General features: G+C 26.4%; 1 protein-coding gene across 2 annotated transcripts; it reads left to right on the forward strand.

Moving 5' to 3' along the window:
- Positions 1 to 1,141: 1,141 nt before the first annotated feature.
- LOC119604995 (DNA fragmentation factor subunit beta) lies at positions 1,142 to 7,862 on the forward strand. 2 transcript variants are annotated; one of them, XM_037957937.1, is made up of 4 exons: positions 1,142 to 1,592; positions 3,176 to 3,299; positions 3,361 to 4,378; positions 7,367 to 7,563. In XM_037957937.1, exons 1-4 carry the CDS (start codon positions 1,356 to 1,358, stop codon positions 7,389 to 7,391), a joined length of 1,404 nt encoding a protein of 467 aa, XP_037813865.1. In that variant the 5' UTR covers positions 1,142 to 1,355; the 3' UTR covers positions 7,392 to 7,563. The 2 variants fall into 2 exon arrangements, with proteins under 2 accessions (XP_037813865.1, XP_037813867.1); XM_037957939.1 differs by lacking the exon at positions 7,367 to 7,563 and adding an exon at positions 7,706 to 7,862 and having other exon boundaries at positions 1,143 to 1,592.
- Positions 7,863 to 14,586: the final 6,724 nt, after the last annotated feature.

A 14,586-nucleotide genomic window follows, 5' to 3' on the forward strand; every position in this document is an offset into this window, starting at 1 on the left:
AACATTGCGAAATAATGGAAACAATAACGTAGAAATCGTTATTTACAAAGCAAGCGTAACAAACAAATAGATGTTGTGTATGTCATTGAAATCGTCTCCCAAGGACCTTTCATATGATACTAAATTTGCATATGGTTTATTTGTCAAAAATGTGAAAAAAATATCATGAAAACCATAAAAAGAACCTTTTTATCCTTTGATCCAGCTCACCAAATATTGACGTCAGGACAAAAATTTTGAGAAATGGTATCTTAGAATGAACTAAATTTTCATTTTCGGTGGGAACATCAGCAATTTCCATTTTGGGGCCACCCTAATATACATATGTGTTATTAAATTAAAATTCGATGTACATAGGTGTTCATTTGTTAAAAAATCAATAGTCATATCAAATTTTACACATGAGACCATACATAAGACCATCCATGATATGAAACAATAATTTGCTTTAAAGTCGAAATAATTTTCACCAAAAATTTCTCTTATTATCTATGGTTGAATTCTTAATTTCAAAACATATCGTTTTATATTAGATAGAAATTGAGTCCTTCGAGCTTCTATCATTTGGAAATAATTTGTTTTAAAGTCAAATATTTTTTCAAAATTAAAATTTTTGGTAATTTTCTCATATAATATTAACAATGGAATTTAATTAGATTAATATTCATATAATGTCAATCAAGATAAAAATTCGAAATGAGCTGCATTGGTTACTTGCAAAACATACTTCTAAAGTGGCTTTTAAAACTAGATTTCAAAACATTCTTAGAATTTCAAATTTAAACTTTTAAAGATACTTTGACCCCCATTTTCTCATTGTCTGATTATGTTTTATCATAACGATAAATTGACATTTTACATATAAAAATTATTTTAACCGGCAGTATATCCACCTGTTAAACGATAACCGGTGGTTGAGATATTGGCCCTGAGAGTATCAAATAAGACTCGGGAGTATCACGGTACTTTTGAACATCAAATAGTATCAAAAAAAGTACCATCGTACCAAATTTGCCATCCCTGATCTAGTACATTAAACATATACATATATTTGTTAATGCTAGCAGTTTGACAATTTTTCTGCCGACTGCGAAAGAAATTCTGCTAGAAAACTAAAAACTTGGTAACACTTTCTTCTATTAGAAAATAAACAAAAGAATGCAAACCCACACAGAACACCCTGTCTTAGTGTGAGTTTTTATTCATTCATGTTTAAACAAGTGCTCAAAGGACAACCAGTTGGAGAAAATTCCTTAAAAGGACAGGACAAGTTGTTAAAAAAATAGAGGAGATTGCAAAAAAGTTATAAACTAATTAAAAAACATTAGTATAAATAACAAAATAACTAAAAAATAATGTTTAATTTCATAAAAGAAGTAATGGCGCCTACAACGCGTTCTACGGCAGCACAAAGACAACAACAAGAAAATGAAACAAAAAACAAGGAAAATTTCGAGGAGTCTTTAGTTACAGTTTCCGGAACAGCTATAATTAAGGGTTATAAAATCACAGATAATGAACGTTCCAGAAAATATGGCATAGGAGCCAATTCCTTGCAAATGCTTAAGACTAAGGCCAAAATAAAGTTTCCTGTAAGTACCTATAATAAATTTTAAGGCTTTTTGCGTCTTTTCTATTATTTAGCAATGACCTTGGAATATTTGCCACCAGGGCCAATTATAACAGTGTTGTATTTATTGTTTCATTTATAATAGTTTGAGTTTGTTTGTGAGGGACAACAACTTCCGTTCCTTTTACATTTAAACGAAGGTCCTTGTCATGCCTGCTTTGCTGTGTGTGTGTGGGAATGTGTTCATTCAAATTCAATGTCAGCTTTTGAGCAAAAAATATGAAAAATACTAGGTACTTTTAATGCGCAGTTGCTGTAGAGCCACCTGTTGTTTGGTGTATTCAATGAGTTGTTGGCTGGTTACTTTTTACTCATGGTTAAGAAGGACATTAAACTTTTGCTTGCCGTATATTTTTGGTTTATTGTGTTTGGAACTACCTTCACATTTCTAGGATGCTTTACATACAGGTCAGGGTTAGAGTGCGTTTGTATTATTAGCCCGAAATGGAGGTCAAGTTCAGCATTTTTTAGGAAATAGGAAAATAATGTCAATGTTAACAGGGAGCACTAATGCATGATGTTTTTCGAGGAAGGTGTTTATTATAAAGAGCAGGTTGTTGATGAAATTTGATAAAAATTTAATGGAGCTTTTTAGTTTTAAAGAGCAGATTTGTTATTTTAAAGAATTTTCTTTAAAAGAAAAGTATAGAGAGGGAATTTTCCTTAAATTTTTTTCTAAATAAAAAAAAAAATTGTTTAAAGCTATTTTTTCTTTATAAAAAATAGTTTATAATAGTTTTTTCTATTAGAAATGGTCGATTGAAATTCGAGTATAAGAGTATTTCTAAAGAAAATTTAATTATAGCGGGGATTTATTTAGTAATATTCAAGTTTAATGTTGAAGTATAACAGTTTTTTGTTCCTAAAAATTCGAGTATAACAGTTTGTATATAGTAAAATTCATCTATAACATTTTTTTTTCAGAAACATTCAACTATACAACTTTTTCTTCATTTATTTTGCAGTATAACAGTTTTTTCTTTAGATAATAAAAGTAAAACGGGTTTTTCTTTAGAAATATTCAAGTATCACAGTTTTTTCTTTTATTATATACAAGTATAACAGTTTTTGGTTTAGAAAAATTCCAGTATAACAGTTTTTTCTTTAGAAGTATACGTATATAACAGTTTCCTATAAAGGCAAGTTAAGTATAACAGTTTTTATTTTTATAGAAAATGGTGTTTAATAGTTTTTTTTAGAAAAAAATTAATATAACAAATTTTTCTTTAGAAAAAATTTCGTATCACAGTTTTTTCTTTTATTATATACAAGTATAACAGTTTTTGGTTTAGAAAAATTCCAGTATAACAGTTTTTTCTTTAGAAGTATACGTATATAACAGTTTCCTATAAAGGAAAATTAAGTATAACAGTTTTTATTTTTATAGAAAATGGTGTTTAACAGTTTTTTTTATAAAAAAAAATAATATAACAAATGTTTCTTTAGAAAAAATTTCGTATCACAGTTTTTTCTTTTATTATATACAAGTATAACAGTTTTTTTCTTTAGAAAACTTTTAATAATTATTTAATTTTTCTCTTTTAGATCAAAGACTTGCGCATTTATTTAGCCTCCGATGGCTATGAAGTTACCGATGAAGACTATTTTTTAACCTTGGAACCACAAACTCTCTTCATTGTAGCTGGACCTGAGGCCATAATAACAACTGGTAAGTGAAAAAATAAACTTTAACTCTTTTATCTACTAAAACTTGTTTCTTTTTCCCTTAGACAATGACTTCCAATTCGAACAACTACGCCAAAGATCTCCTCTACTCAAAGTGGCCGACATTATCTATGAATTTATGGAACAGCAACCAGATAAATTTGGCAAACTTATAGCCGATTATGAAAAGAAAAAACTTCTTAACCATTGTAGGGCAGATGCTGCTGCTAAAACACATTTAAGTTTACGTTCCGAACATGCCGAATGGTTTATGGGACAAGAAGAAAAATGCCATACCAAAGAAGAGGCTTTGGCCCGTAAGGCTCAAGATCGTGTAAGAACTTACTACTACAAAACCAAAGATGAACTAACACGTAATCATTTGTATCGACAAAATCTTAAGGCCCGTAAAGTTATAGATTCGATATTGGAAAAGTTTCGTTATCTGCTCATTGGTTGTGATTACTTCTCCATGATATTCGATCGGAAATATGAGCCTAAACATGATTTCTTACGCGAAAAATTAGAAAAAGACGATGAAACTGATGCCAGGGCAGCAGTACCCAATAAGAAACTTAAACAAGTTATTAAGGATTATACTTTAAGAAATGAAATCTTAGATGAATGGTCTGTTTCACTATGCACCGATTTGGGTGATTTCTATTGTCAAGGCTCCTACTCGGATTCACAAAATAATTGTTCACTACAACATTCCATAAATCCATATGCTTCACGTGAAAATCTTATTCTCTTTCAAGTATGGAATCTTGATCATCAAATTGAATTATCACGCACTATACTACCGTCTATAATAGCAAATGTACGAGAACTGATAGAACACCCTAGACGAGTTTGTCACTTACACAAACAGCCTGTGGTGGACATTTCAGTGTTGGAATATTTTTTGGAAATATTTTCTTTGAAAAATCTTAAATTGGTTCATATTGTGTGTCATGAAAAAGTACAAAGAACTAACAAATCAAATGGTCGTTTATTGTGTGCACAATGTCATGAATATAAAATCGTGGAAGAATTAATGGCAGTGCAGGTTGTTAAGGAGGGAGAACAGCACGAGGAGGAGTGGTAAGCGAAAGGTTTGAGTTATTTTCTTTAAGGTATTCTTAATTTTTAGAAAATTTAGTTTAAAGAATGTAAATTTTAAGTTTCTTTTCAAAGAAACGCCAAAAAATTAAAAATCCCAGAATCCCCAAAATGGGGGGGATTTTTTAAATATTTTAATGGGAAGTTGTTTTTTTTGTATAAGGCATTGAATAAACCTTAAAAATGTTTTAAGCTTTTATTAGCAAAAAATTACAGAATTCCCAAAATTTTTTTGAAAATGCCCAAAAAGGGATTTTTAAAAAATTAATTTGTGAATGTGTTTTTAAAATATTATTACACATTTTGAACATATATGTATAAACAAAAAATCCCACAATTCCTAAAATATTTTTAGGAATTCCTAAAATATGGAGATTTTGAATTTTTTTATGTGGGATTGTGTTTTTATAACACAAAATGTTAATAAAGTGGAAATAATTTAAAAATTTTCATAATAGCATAAAATTCCAGAATTCCCAAAATATTTTCGAAAAATCCCAAAAAATAAATGTTGAAAAATTCAACTGGGATTGTGTTTTTATGACATAAAATGTTAATAAAGTGAAAATAATTAAAAGAAATTTCATAATAGCATAAAATCCCAGAATTCCCAAAAATTGTTTGAAAATACCCAAAATGGGGATTTTAAAGAAATTGGATGGGATGATGTTTTTTTTCAGGGATTTTGTTTTTTATAACATAAAATGTTGATAAAATGGAAATAATTAAAAAAAATTCAAAATAACATGAAATCCCAGAATTTCCAAAATATGTTTGAAAAACCCAAAAAAATAAATTTTGAAAATTTTAACTGGGATTGTGTTTTTATGGCTTTTGAAGATATTTAAAGCATGAAAAATTATAAAAATTTTGTAATAACTAGAAATCCCTCAATTCCCAAAAATCAGATATTGAAAATTTCAACTGGAATTGTGTTTTTATAACATAAAATGTTATGAAATCCCAAATAGCATGAAATCCCAAAATATTTTTGAAAATTTTCAAAAAAATAATTTTAGAAATTTCATTTGAGATTGTGTTTTTATAACATAAAATGTTAATAAAATATGAATAATTTAATTTTTTTCTTAATAGCGTAAAATCCCAGAATTCCCAAAATATTTTTGAAATTTCCAAAATGGGGATTTTGAGGAAATTGTATGTGATTATGTTTTTATGGCATTAAACGAAATTTAAAACCTAAAAAATTTAAAAATGTTGTAATAACTAGAAATACCTCAACTCCCAGAAACTTTTTAAAAATTCCCAAAAATCAAATATTGAAAATTTCAACTGAAATTGAGTTTTTATAACATAAAATGTTGATAAAATGAAAATAATTAAAAAATTTTTTAAATAGCATGAAATCCCAAAATTCCCAAAACATTTTAAAAAAATCCCAAAGTGAGGATTTTGAAAAAATTGTCTGGGATTATGTTTATATGACTTTATACGACATTTGAAAACTAAAAAATTATAAAAGTTATAACAACGAAAAATCCCTCAATTCCCAGAAAGTTTTTAAAAATTCCCAAAATTGCAATTTTGAAAATTTCATCTGGGATTGTGTTTTTATAACATAAAATGTTGATAAAATGTAAATAATTTATTTTTTTTTCTTAATAGCGTGAAATCGCAGAGTTCCCAAAATATTTTTGAAAATTTCCAAAATGGGCATTTTGAGGAAATTGTATGGTATTATGTTTTTATGGCATTAAACGAAATTTAAAACCTAAAAAACTTAAAAATGTTGTAATAACTAGAAATACCTCAACTCCCAGAAACTTTTTAAAAATTCCCAAAAATCAAATATTGAAAATTTCAACTGGAATTGTGTTTTTATAACATAAAATGTTGATAAAATGAAAATAATTAAAAAATTTTTTAAATAACATGAAATCCCAAAATTCCCAAAACATTTTTAAAAAATCCCAAAGTGAGGATTTTGAAAAAATTGTCTGGGATTATGTTTATATGACTTTATACGACATTTGAAAACTAAAAAATTATAAAATGTTATAACAAATAAAAAATCCCTCAATTCCCAGAAAGTTTTTAAAAATTCCCAAAATTGCAATTTTGAAAATTTCATTTGGGATTGTGTTTTTATAATATAAAATGTTAATAAAATATAAATAATATAATTTTTTTCTTATTAGCGTGAAATCCCAGAATTCCCAAAATATTTTTGAAAATTTCCAAAATGGGGATTTTGAGGAAATTGTATGGTATTATGTTTTTATGGCATTAAACGAAATTGAAAACTTAAAAAATTTTAAAATGTTGTAATAACTAGAAATACCTCAACTCCCAGAAACCTTTTAAAAATTACCAAAAATCAAATATTGAAAATTTCAACTGGAATTGTGTTTTTTAACATAAAATGTTGATAAAATAAAAATAATTTAAAAATTTTCTTAATAGCATGAAATCCCAAAATTCCCAAAACATTTTTGAAAAATCCCAAAATGGGGATTTTGAAAAAATTGTCTGGTATTATGTTTTTATGACTTTATACGACATTTGAAGCCTAAAAAATTAAAAAAATGGTATAACAACGAAAAATCCCTCAATTCTCAGAAAGTTTTTAAAAATTCCCAAAAAATATATTTTGAAAATTTTTGTCTGGGATTGTGTTTTTATAACATAAAATGTTATTAAAATAGAAAAAAATTAAAATTTTCCATTATAGCAAGAAATCTTAGAATTCCCAAAATATTTTTGAAAATACCCAAAATGGGAATTTTGAATTTTAAACAGAAAAAAGATATTACAATAATTATAACCAAAAAAGTTAACTAATTAAACAAAAATATAAAGAATTTAATAAAAAAAATATTTATATACAAAACATTAAAGCCAAATATTAATAACAGTAGTGTTTAAAAAAGTAGTACTACATATTAGCTTAAATATAAATATTACAGCTCATAAAAAAACTCTATATATTTTTATATTTCTCCACTATAGCTGTCTCTTCTTCACTCTCTCTTAAAGCATTTATAACAAAGGTTTTAATATTCTTAAAGAAAACCCAGCCAAATATAATTTTCTATTCAGAAAAAAAGTTGTTTTAAACTTTAAATTTAATTGAAAACTGTTAATAATTTTAAACTTAACTAAAGTTTTAAGCCCTAGCTTTTCTTTATCTTAAAACTTTCTACTTACCAAAAACAAAATTAAGAATATTATAATATAAATATTTATATATAAAGTTAACAATATTATACATATTATAAATAATAATTATAAATACAAATTATATTAGTTTAATAGCTAATTTATTTCTTTTAAAATTTTTATTTTTAGCTCAAATTTCCATTCCTAATCATATCATATCACTTTGAACACCAACTGTTTCATCAACTCAATCATATAAATTCATTTAATCATATCAAGCAATTAATTATTTTCGTCAATAATATCAAGATTCTAAGAAAAAACTCAAGAAGGCTGTTAAAATAAAGAAAAAAGGTAAGTCTATTTTCGTAAAATCCTAAAAAATTACACATTTTTACTTTCGTTCCTATGAAAAATGGTAATGAAACACTCGCGATTTTCACTATTTACAAAAAATCTTATAGATTTTACTAGAAGCTACTCAAATACTTAATAAAATGCGTAGAAATTATAACTTTTTGCTTCGTTCCTATGAAAAATGGAATTGAAACTCTAACAATTTTCACTATTTATAAAAAGTTTAACACCTTTTATTGAAATCTACTAAAATTCTTAACAAACTCTTAAGAATTTAAAATTTTTTCAGTTCGTTCCTATGAAAAATGGAAATGAAACACTTAAAATTTCCATTTTTCATAAAAAATCGTTTACGTTTTATTGAAAGCTACTTAAATTTAACATAAAATCCTAAGATTTAAAATTTTTCCCCTTCGTTCCTATGAAAAATGGAAATGAAACACATAAAATTTTCACTTTTCACAAAAAATCGTATACGTTTAATTAAAAGCTACTCAAATTTTACATAAAATCATAAGAATTTAAAATTTTTTCCCTTCATTCCTATGAGAAATGGAAATGAAACACTTAAAATTTACACTTTTTATAAAAAATCGTTTACGTTTTATTAAAAGCTATTCAAATTTAACATAAAATCACAAGAATTTAAAAATTTTCCCTTCGTTCCCATGAAAAATGGAAATGAAACACTTAAAATTTACACTTTTTATAAAAAATCTGATACGTATAACTTTTGTCCTACGTTCCTATGAAAAATGAAAATGAAACACTTAAAATTTTCACTATTTATAAATAATGTCATACGTTTTATTAGAACCTACGCAAATTTACTATAAAATCCTAAGAATATACAATTTTTTGCTTTCGTTCCTATGAAAAATGGAAAGGAAACATTGCAATAACACATATCAAATTTTTTATAAATAGTGAAAATCGCGCTATTTATAAAAAATTTGATGTGTTATTGCAATTTAGCAAAATTCATAACATATTCTTAAGAAATTATAACTTTTTTACTTCGTTCCTATGAAAATTGGATATGAAACACTCATGATTTTCACTATTTATAAAAAATCTTATACGTATTAATAGAAGCTACTCAAATTCTTAATAAAATCCTTAGAATTTATAATTTTTTTCTTTCGTTCCTATGAAAAATGGAAATGAAACACTCACAATTTTAACTATTTATAAAAGATCTGAAATGTTTCATTGAAATCTGCTAAAATTTATAATTAAAACCTAAGAAATTATATATTTTTTGTTTCATTCCTATGAAAAATGGAAATGAAACACTTAAAATTTCCACTATTTATAAAAAATCTTATACGTTTTATTAAAATCTACTAAAATTCATAATTTTATCCTAAAAAATTACAAAATTTTTACTTCGTTCATATGAAAAATGGAAATGAAACATTTAAAAATACCACTATTTATAAAAAATCTTATATGCTACGCAAATTCTTAATAAAATCCTAAGAATAATATACGTTTTATTGAAATCTATGCAATTCATAACAAAATTCTAAAATTTACAACTTTTTCTTTCGTTCCTATGAAAAATGGAAATGAAATACTTAAAATGTCCACTATTTATAAAAAAAATCTTATATGTTTTATTAGAAGCTACTCAAATTTTTTTATATTTTATATTTATAGTAATGTATTAAAAACTTTTTTTTTTTCGTTCCTATGATAAATGGAAATGAAACACTCAAAATTTTAACAATATATAAAAAAGCTTATAGTTTTATTAGAAGCTACAAAACTTCTTAAATCCAAAATCCATCAAATTTAAAACTTTTTGCTTTCGTTCCTACGAAAAATGGAAATGAAACACTTAAAATTACGACTTTTTATAAAAAATCTTATACGTTTGGTTGAAATCTGCTAAAATTCATAACCAAATCCTAAGAAATTATAACTTTATTGTTTCATTCCTATGAAATATGGAAATGAAACACTTTTTTCTCACTATTTATCTTAAATCTTATACATTTAAATGAAAGCTACTCAAATTTTTAATAAAATCCTAAGAATTTAAATTTTTTTGCTTTCGTTCCTATGAAAAATAGTAATGAAACACTCAAGATTTTCACTATCTATGAAAAATGTTTACGATAATGACCAAACATTCATTGACCCGATTGATAAAGCTTATCTTTTAGTTGTATTGTTCTCGAGCAACTCTTGCCGGAAAGCAAGATATCCAGGCATGCTGGATGATTGCTAAAGTTATGCCAATCCCCAAAAAGGGAGAGTCTAATAACGCTGAAAATTATCGTCCAAGAGCAACTTTTTCTACACTTTATAAAGTTATGGAAAGTATAGTAAACTTCCGTCTTGTTAGGTATTTAAAGCCGCCAGTATGACTTTCGTAGCGTCCGTTCTACGGCAGACTTACTAGCTTTCCTATCGGGAAATCGATGTAATCCTATTTACCATTACAGCGAAAGTAAAGTGGTGACTCTAGATATCACCAAGGCTTTCGACTCTAGATATCATCAAGGCCCGACAGATCAGGAATCAGAATCTCCTGATGTCTTCTGAGCATGAGAATACAGTGTGATGTTACTATATACACCACATATATCCGACCTAAAATGTAATACAACTCTCATGCCTGAGCCGGTGTGTATATTTTGGGGCACTCGACCGCGTACAGAAGAGGTGTCAGTAGGCTATCCGAACCAGAGCACCTTCGTAACTGTTTTTGATGTCTGTAATTACTTGATTTATAACGAGCTTTTTAAGGGATCGCTCTATATGAGTTGTTATAGATGGGATCTCATCAATGGAATTTAAGATAAATTCAGGGGTACTGCAAGGCTCCTAAATGACCTTCTCTATCAAATTTCAAACCCTATTTGATCTTTTGCAGATGATAGCAACTTCTGTTATTCTTATTCATTCTATTACGGGCCAAGTCCTTTGGAGATTGGCCGGCCTATAAATCACCTAACCAAACTCTAGTGGCAATCTCTAAAAGAAACTGTGCCAATAGAGTCGATTTCAAGGCTCATAAGACTCAATACTGTTTTTTAACGCATAAACGCCCGACAGATCATTTTGTTTGGATGGTGTAAAGAGTAAGGAATCGGAACCTTCTGATCTCTTCTGAGCATGAGAATACAGTGTGATGTACGGTGGAACAGTGACGAAAGGAGCATTGTCTCGATTTTCTAAAACGATACAATACATATTTCATTCCCTCTGACCTCCTTACTACCTACACCACTTATTTCCGACCTAAAATGGAATACAATTATCATGTATGGGTTGTGCGTCTACTTTGGGGCACTCGACCGCCTACAGAAGAGGTGACAGTAGGCTTTCCGAACTAGAGCATCTTCGCAATGGGGATTCACTGTTATATCTCTGCTACAATGGAATACTTTATTCCCTCTGACCTTCTTACGACCTACACAACTTATTTCCGACCTAAAATGGAATACAACTCTCATGTATGGGCCGGTGCATCTCGACCGCGTACAAAAGAGGTGACAGTAAGGTAACCAGCATCTTCGCAATGGGGATTCGCTATATTATCTCTACTACAATGGAATGTGTTCTTCTCGAACTGGGGAACTTGTTCCCGAAACAAGAACACATTCATTTGTAATCGACATAATATCCACAAACACTACTTCCGGTAAATCTGTGAAATTTTTTTGAAACACTAGAATTCTTCATAAATCGCTCTTGAAAATTCTAAAAATATTCTAAAACTCTCAACAGATTAAAGAATTAGCGATTCTATATGGGGCAATTTTACTTACAGTTCCATTATTATAAAAAATTCAAACACATTTTTAATTTGCAATATTTTTAAAAAATGAATTATTTATTTTTGATCAAAATGATGCTACAAACATAATAATAAAACACAATTATTTATTAATAATGATTTTTTTTTTTGTTAAAATGTTTAAATGAGAAATTATAATATGAGAAATTATATATAAAAAAATAATAAATTAATAACAATTAATTAAAAAAAATAATAAAGCAAAATAATTTAATACAATTTTTCTTTTCAAGATTTTCAACTCTTATAGATTGTTAATTGGACACTTGTTTTATAAATTCGTTTCTTTTTAATAATTGAAATGAAGACATAAATTCGTTAATGAAATTTGTTTCTTTTAAAATAAAACTTAAAATAAAATGAAATGAGTGAATAATTAATTAAGTTAAAATATAAATTAGCGCTTTTTTTGTCGTTTTAAATCGTTAAAATTGTTTTTTTTAGAATTTTCTTTAAATTAAACATAATTTTTTTAGTTGTTTTGTTGCTTAAAACTTAAAAAATGTTGGTTGTTACCTTTTGTTTAAAAACTTAAATTTAAAAATATGTTTTTTTGAAAAGTTTTTTTTTTCTAAAATAAATAACGCCACCTGTTTGTTTTTTTAAATTAATTTCTCAACAAAAAAAATCTCCAAATTTGAAATCTATTTAGTTTATATGATAATAAACCCGTTATTTCTGAAATACAGAACTTCTTAAAAGGTTCTAATATTGGACATATATAAATGTATTATGTTTTTTTATGTTATTTTTCAAAGTCAATGGAAATCTATAATCAATTTCTATGGCTTAAAAGAAAATAATTATAGATCCGATTGTCCAGGTCCTAAAAAGAGAATAAAAGTAGAAAATAGAAATTTTAAATTAGTTAAATGTTTAAAAACTATTAAAAAAAAATCACATATAAAGCTTAATATAAGTTAACAAAAACAGATTTTTTCCACTTTCTTTTTTTCCGAGAAAGGTTTTCTCCATTTTTGTTTAACATAGAAAGCTTTAAAAAGCTTTTTAGACACTTTTTTTCATTTTGACACTTGATATTTTTCTACAGACATTTACACATTAAGCTTTTACATAATAAAACAAAAGCATAACAAAGCTTTTTGAAAAAAAATAATAAAAATAAAACTCATGCAAAAATTTTTTTATAAAATCAAATCAACGAGAGAAAACTTCACCTTTTTTTGTTCTTTTTTTTAGTTAATTGCTTGCAACTGGTTAAACTAGTATATTTAAACTTGAAAATTGTTTTTTTTTTTCTTAAACAAATTTTCAATTTTATAAATGCCTTAAAGCTTTATAAACATAAAAGTTCATTTTTTGTTTATTTTTTCTTAAATTTGCTATTTGTATAAAAATAACTATATATTTTGAGTTTATTATTGAATGATTTTAAAGCCAAAGGTGGAGTTTACTCTCCATTGACTACTTTTTTTTTAATTAAAGAAAAAAATAATAAATTAAAAAAAAGTTATAAAAAAAATAAAAAAAAAAAGCTTTACACAATTCTACTTAAAAAAAAACATCTAATATTTGCGATAAAATATTGTCTAAAGACTTTTTTCATACAAACCTGTTTTCTAATAAAAAGAAAAAACTCTAAAAGTGTTTGTAACTATATAAAAATCGGATGAAAAACATGAAGATGCAAATTTTAAAAAAAAAAAACTTTGCAAGTGTCTGATACGAGTTGTTACGGAGTGAAAAATAGTGAAAATATCGTGAGAACGTCAATCTTTTAATAATGTGCAAAAGTGTAAAATTCAAAGCAACAATAAATCATCAGCCTTTGAGGCAAAAACAACAATTACAGTTATGTAGAAAGAAATAAAAAGAAAAAATCTTCCCTTGATCTTCGATTCAAAAACTATAAACTTCCATTATTTAGTAAAAAGTAATAAAAAGAAAAAATCAAATCGAAAAGTGATCCGAAAACTATAAAACGGAAAAGTGCTAAAGAGAAAAAGCCATCGCCCTTTAAGGCAAAATCAAAACTTAAATCCAGTTTATGTAAAAGTAAATAAAAAGAAAAAAGCTATCATAGATCTCGGATCCAAAAACGTATCCTGTAAAAAGAAAAAACTTTCCATCGATCTTCGATCCAAATACTATAACATTCTACTGTCCCGTAAAAAGAAATAAAAAGAAAAAATGATTCATCGAAAAATAATAATAATAACGAATCTTCAAAATCAAATCTAGTTTGTGTAAAAATAAATAAAAAGAAAAACGTCCATTGATTCTGAAACTATAAGATCCAGTAAAAAGAAAAAACTATGCACCGATTGATTGAATCAAAATCAAAAATCAACTCTAGATTATTTAAAAAGGAATAAAAAGAAAAAATTTCCTTCGATCTAAAAACTATAACATTCCGGTGATATGTAAAATGGATTAAAAAGAAAAATATTCATCGATCTACGATCATGTAATCATGTAAAAAGAAATAAAAAGAAAAACTTTCTTCGATCTAAAAACAATAAAATTCCAGTATCAATAAAAGAAGAAAACGTTCATCGATCCAAAACCATTTACATTCCAAATTCACGTAAAAGGAAATAAAAAGAAAAAATCGCCCATCGATCTTCTATCTAAAAACTACAACATTCCAGTATTATGTAAACAGAAATAAAAAGAAAAAAAAAAACGTCCATCGATCTTCAATCCCAAAACTGTAACATTCCTGTGACACGTATCAATTAAAAGTGAAAACGTTCATCAATCCAAAACCTTTTGCATTACAGTCGATCTTCAATCTCCATCGATCCAAAACTATAACAATACGATATCATGTAAACAGAAATAAAAAGAAAAATCTCCATCGATCTTCAATTCAAAAACCTAAACATTCCAGTGTCACGTAAAAAGAAATAAAAAGAAAAAACTGTATATCGATATTTGA

This window comes from Lucilia sericata, unplaced genomic scaffold (genome assembly GCF_015586225.1).
Source record: "Lucilia sericata isolate MDLA Ls3-8-SP2 unplaced genomic scaffold, ASM1558622v1 Contig000450F_arrow, whole genome shotgun sequence".
Lineage (NCBI taxonomy): Eukaryota > Metazoa > Arthropoda > Insecta > Diptera > Calliphoridae > Lucilia > Lucilia sericata.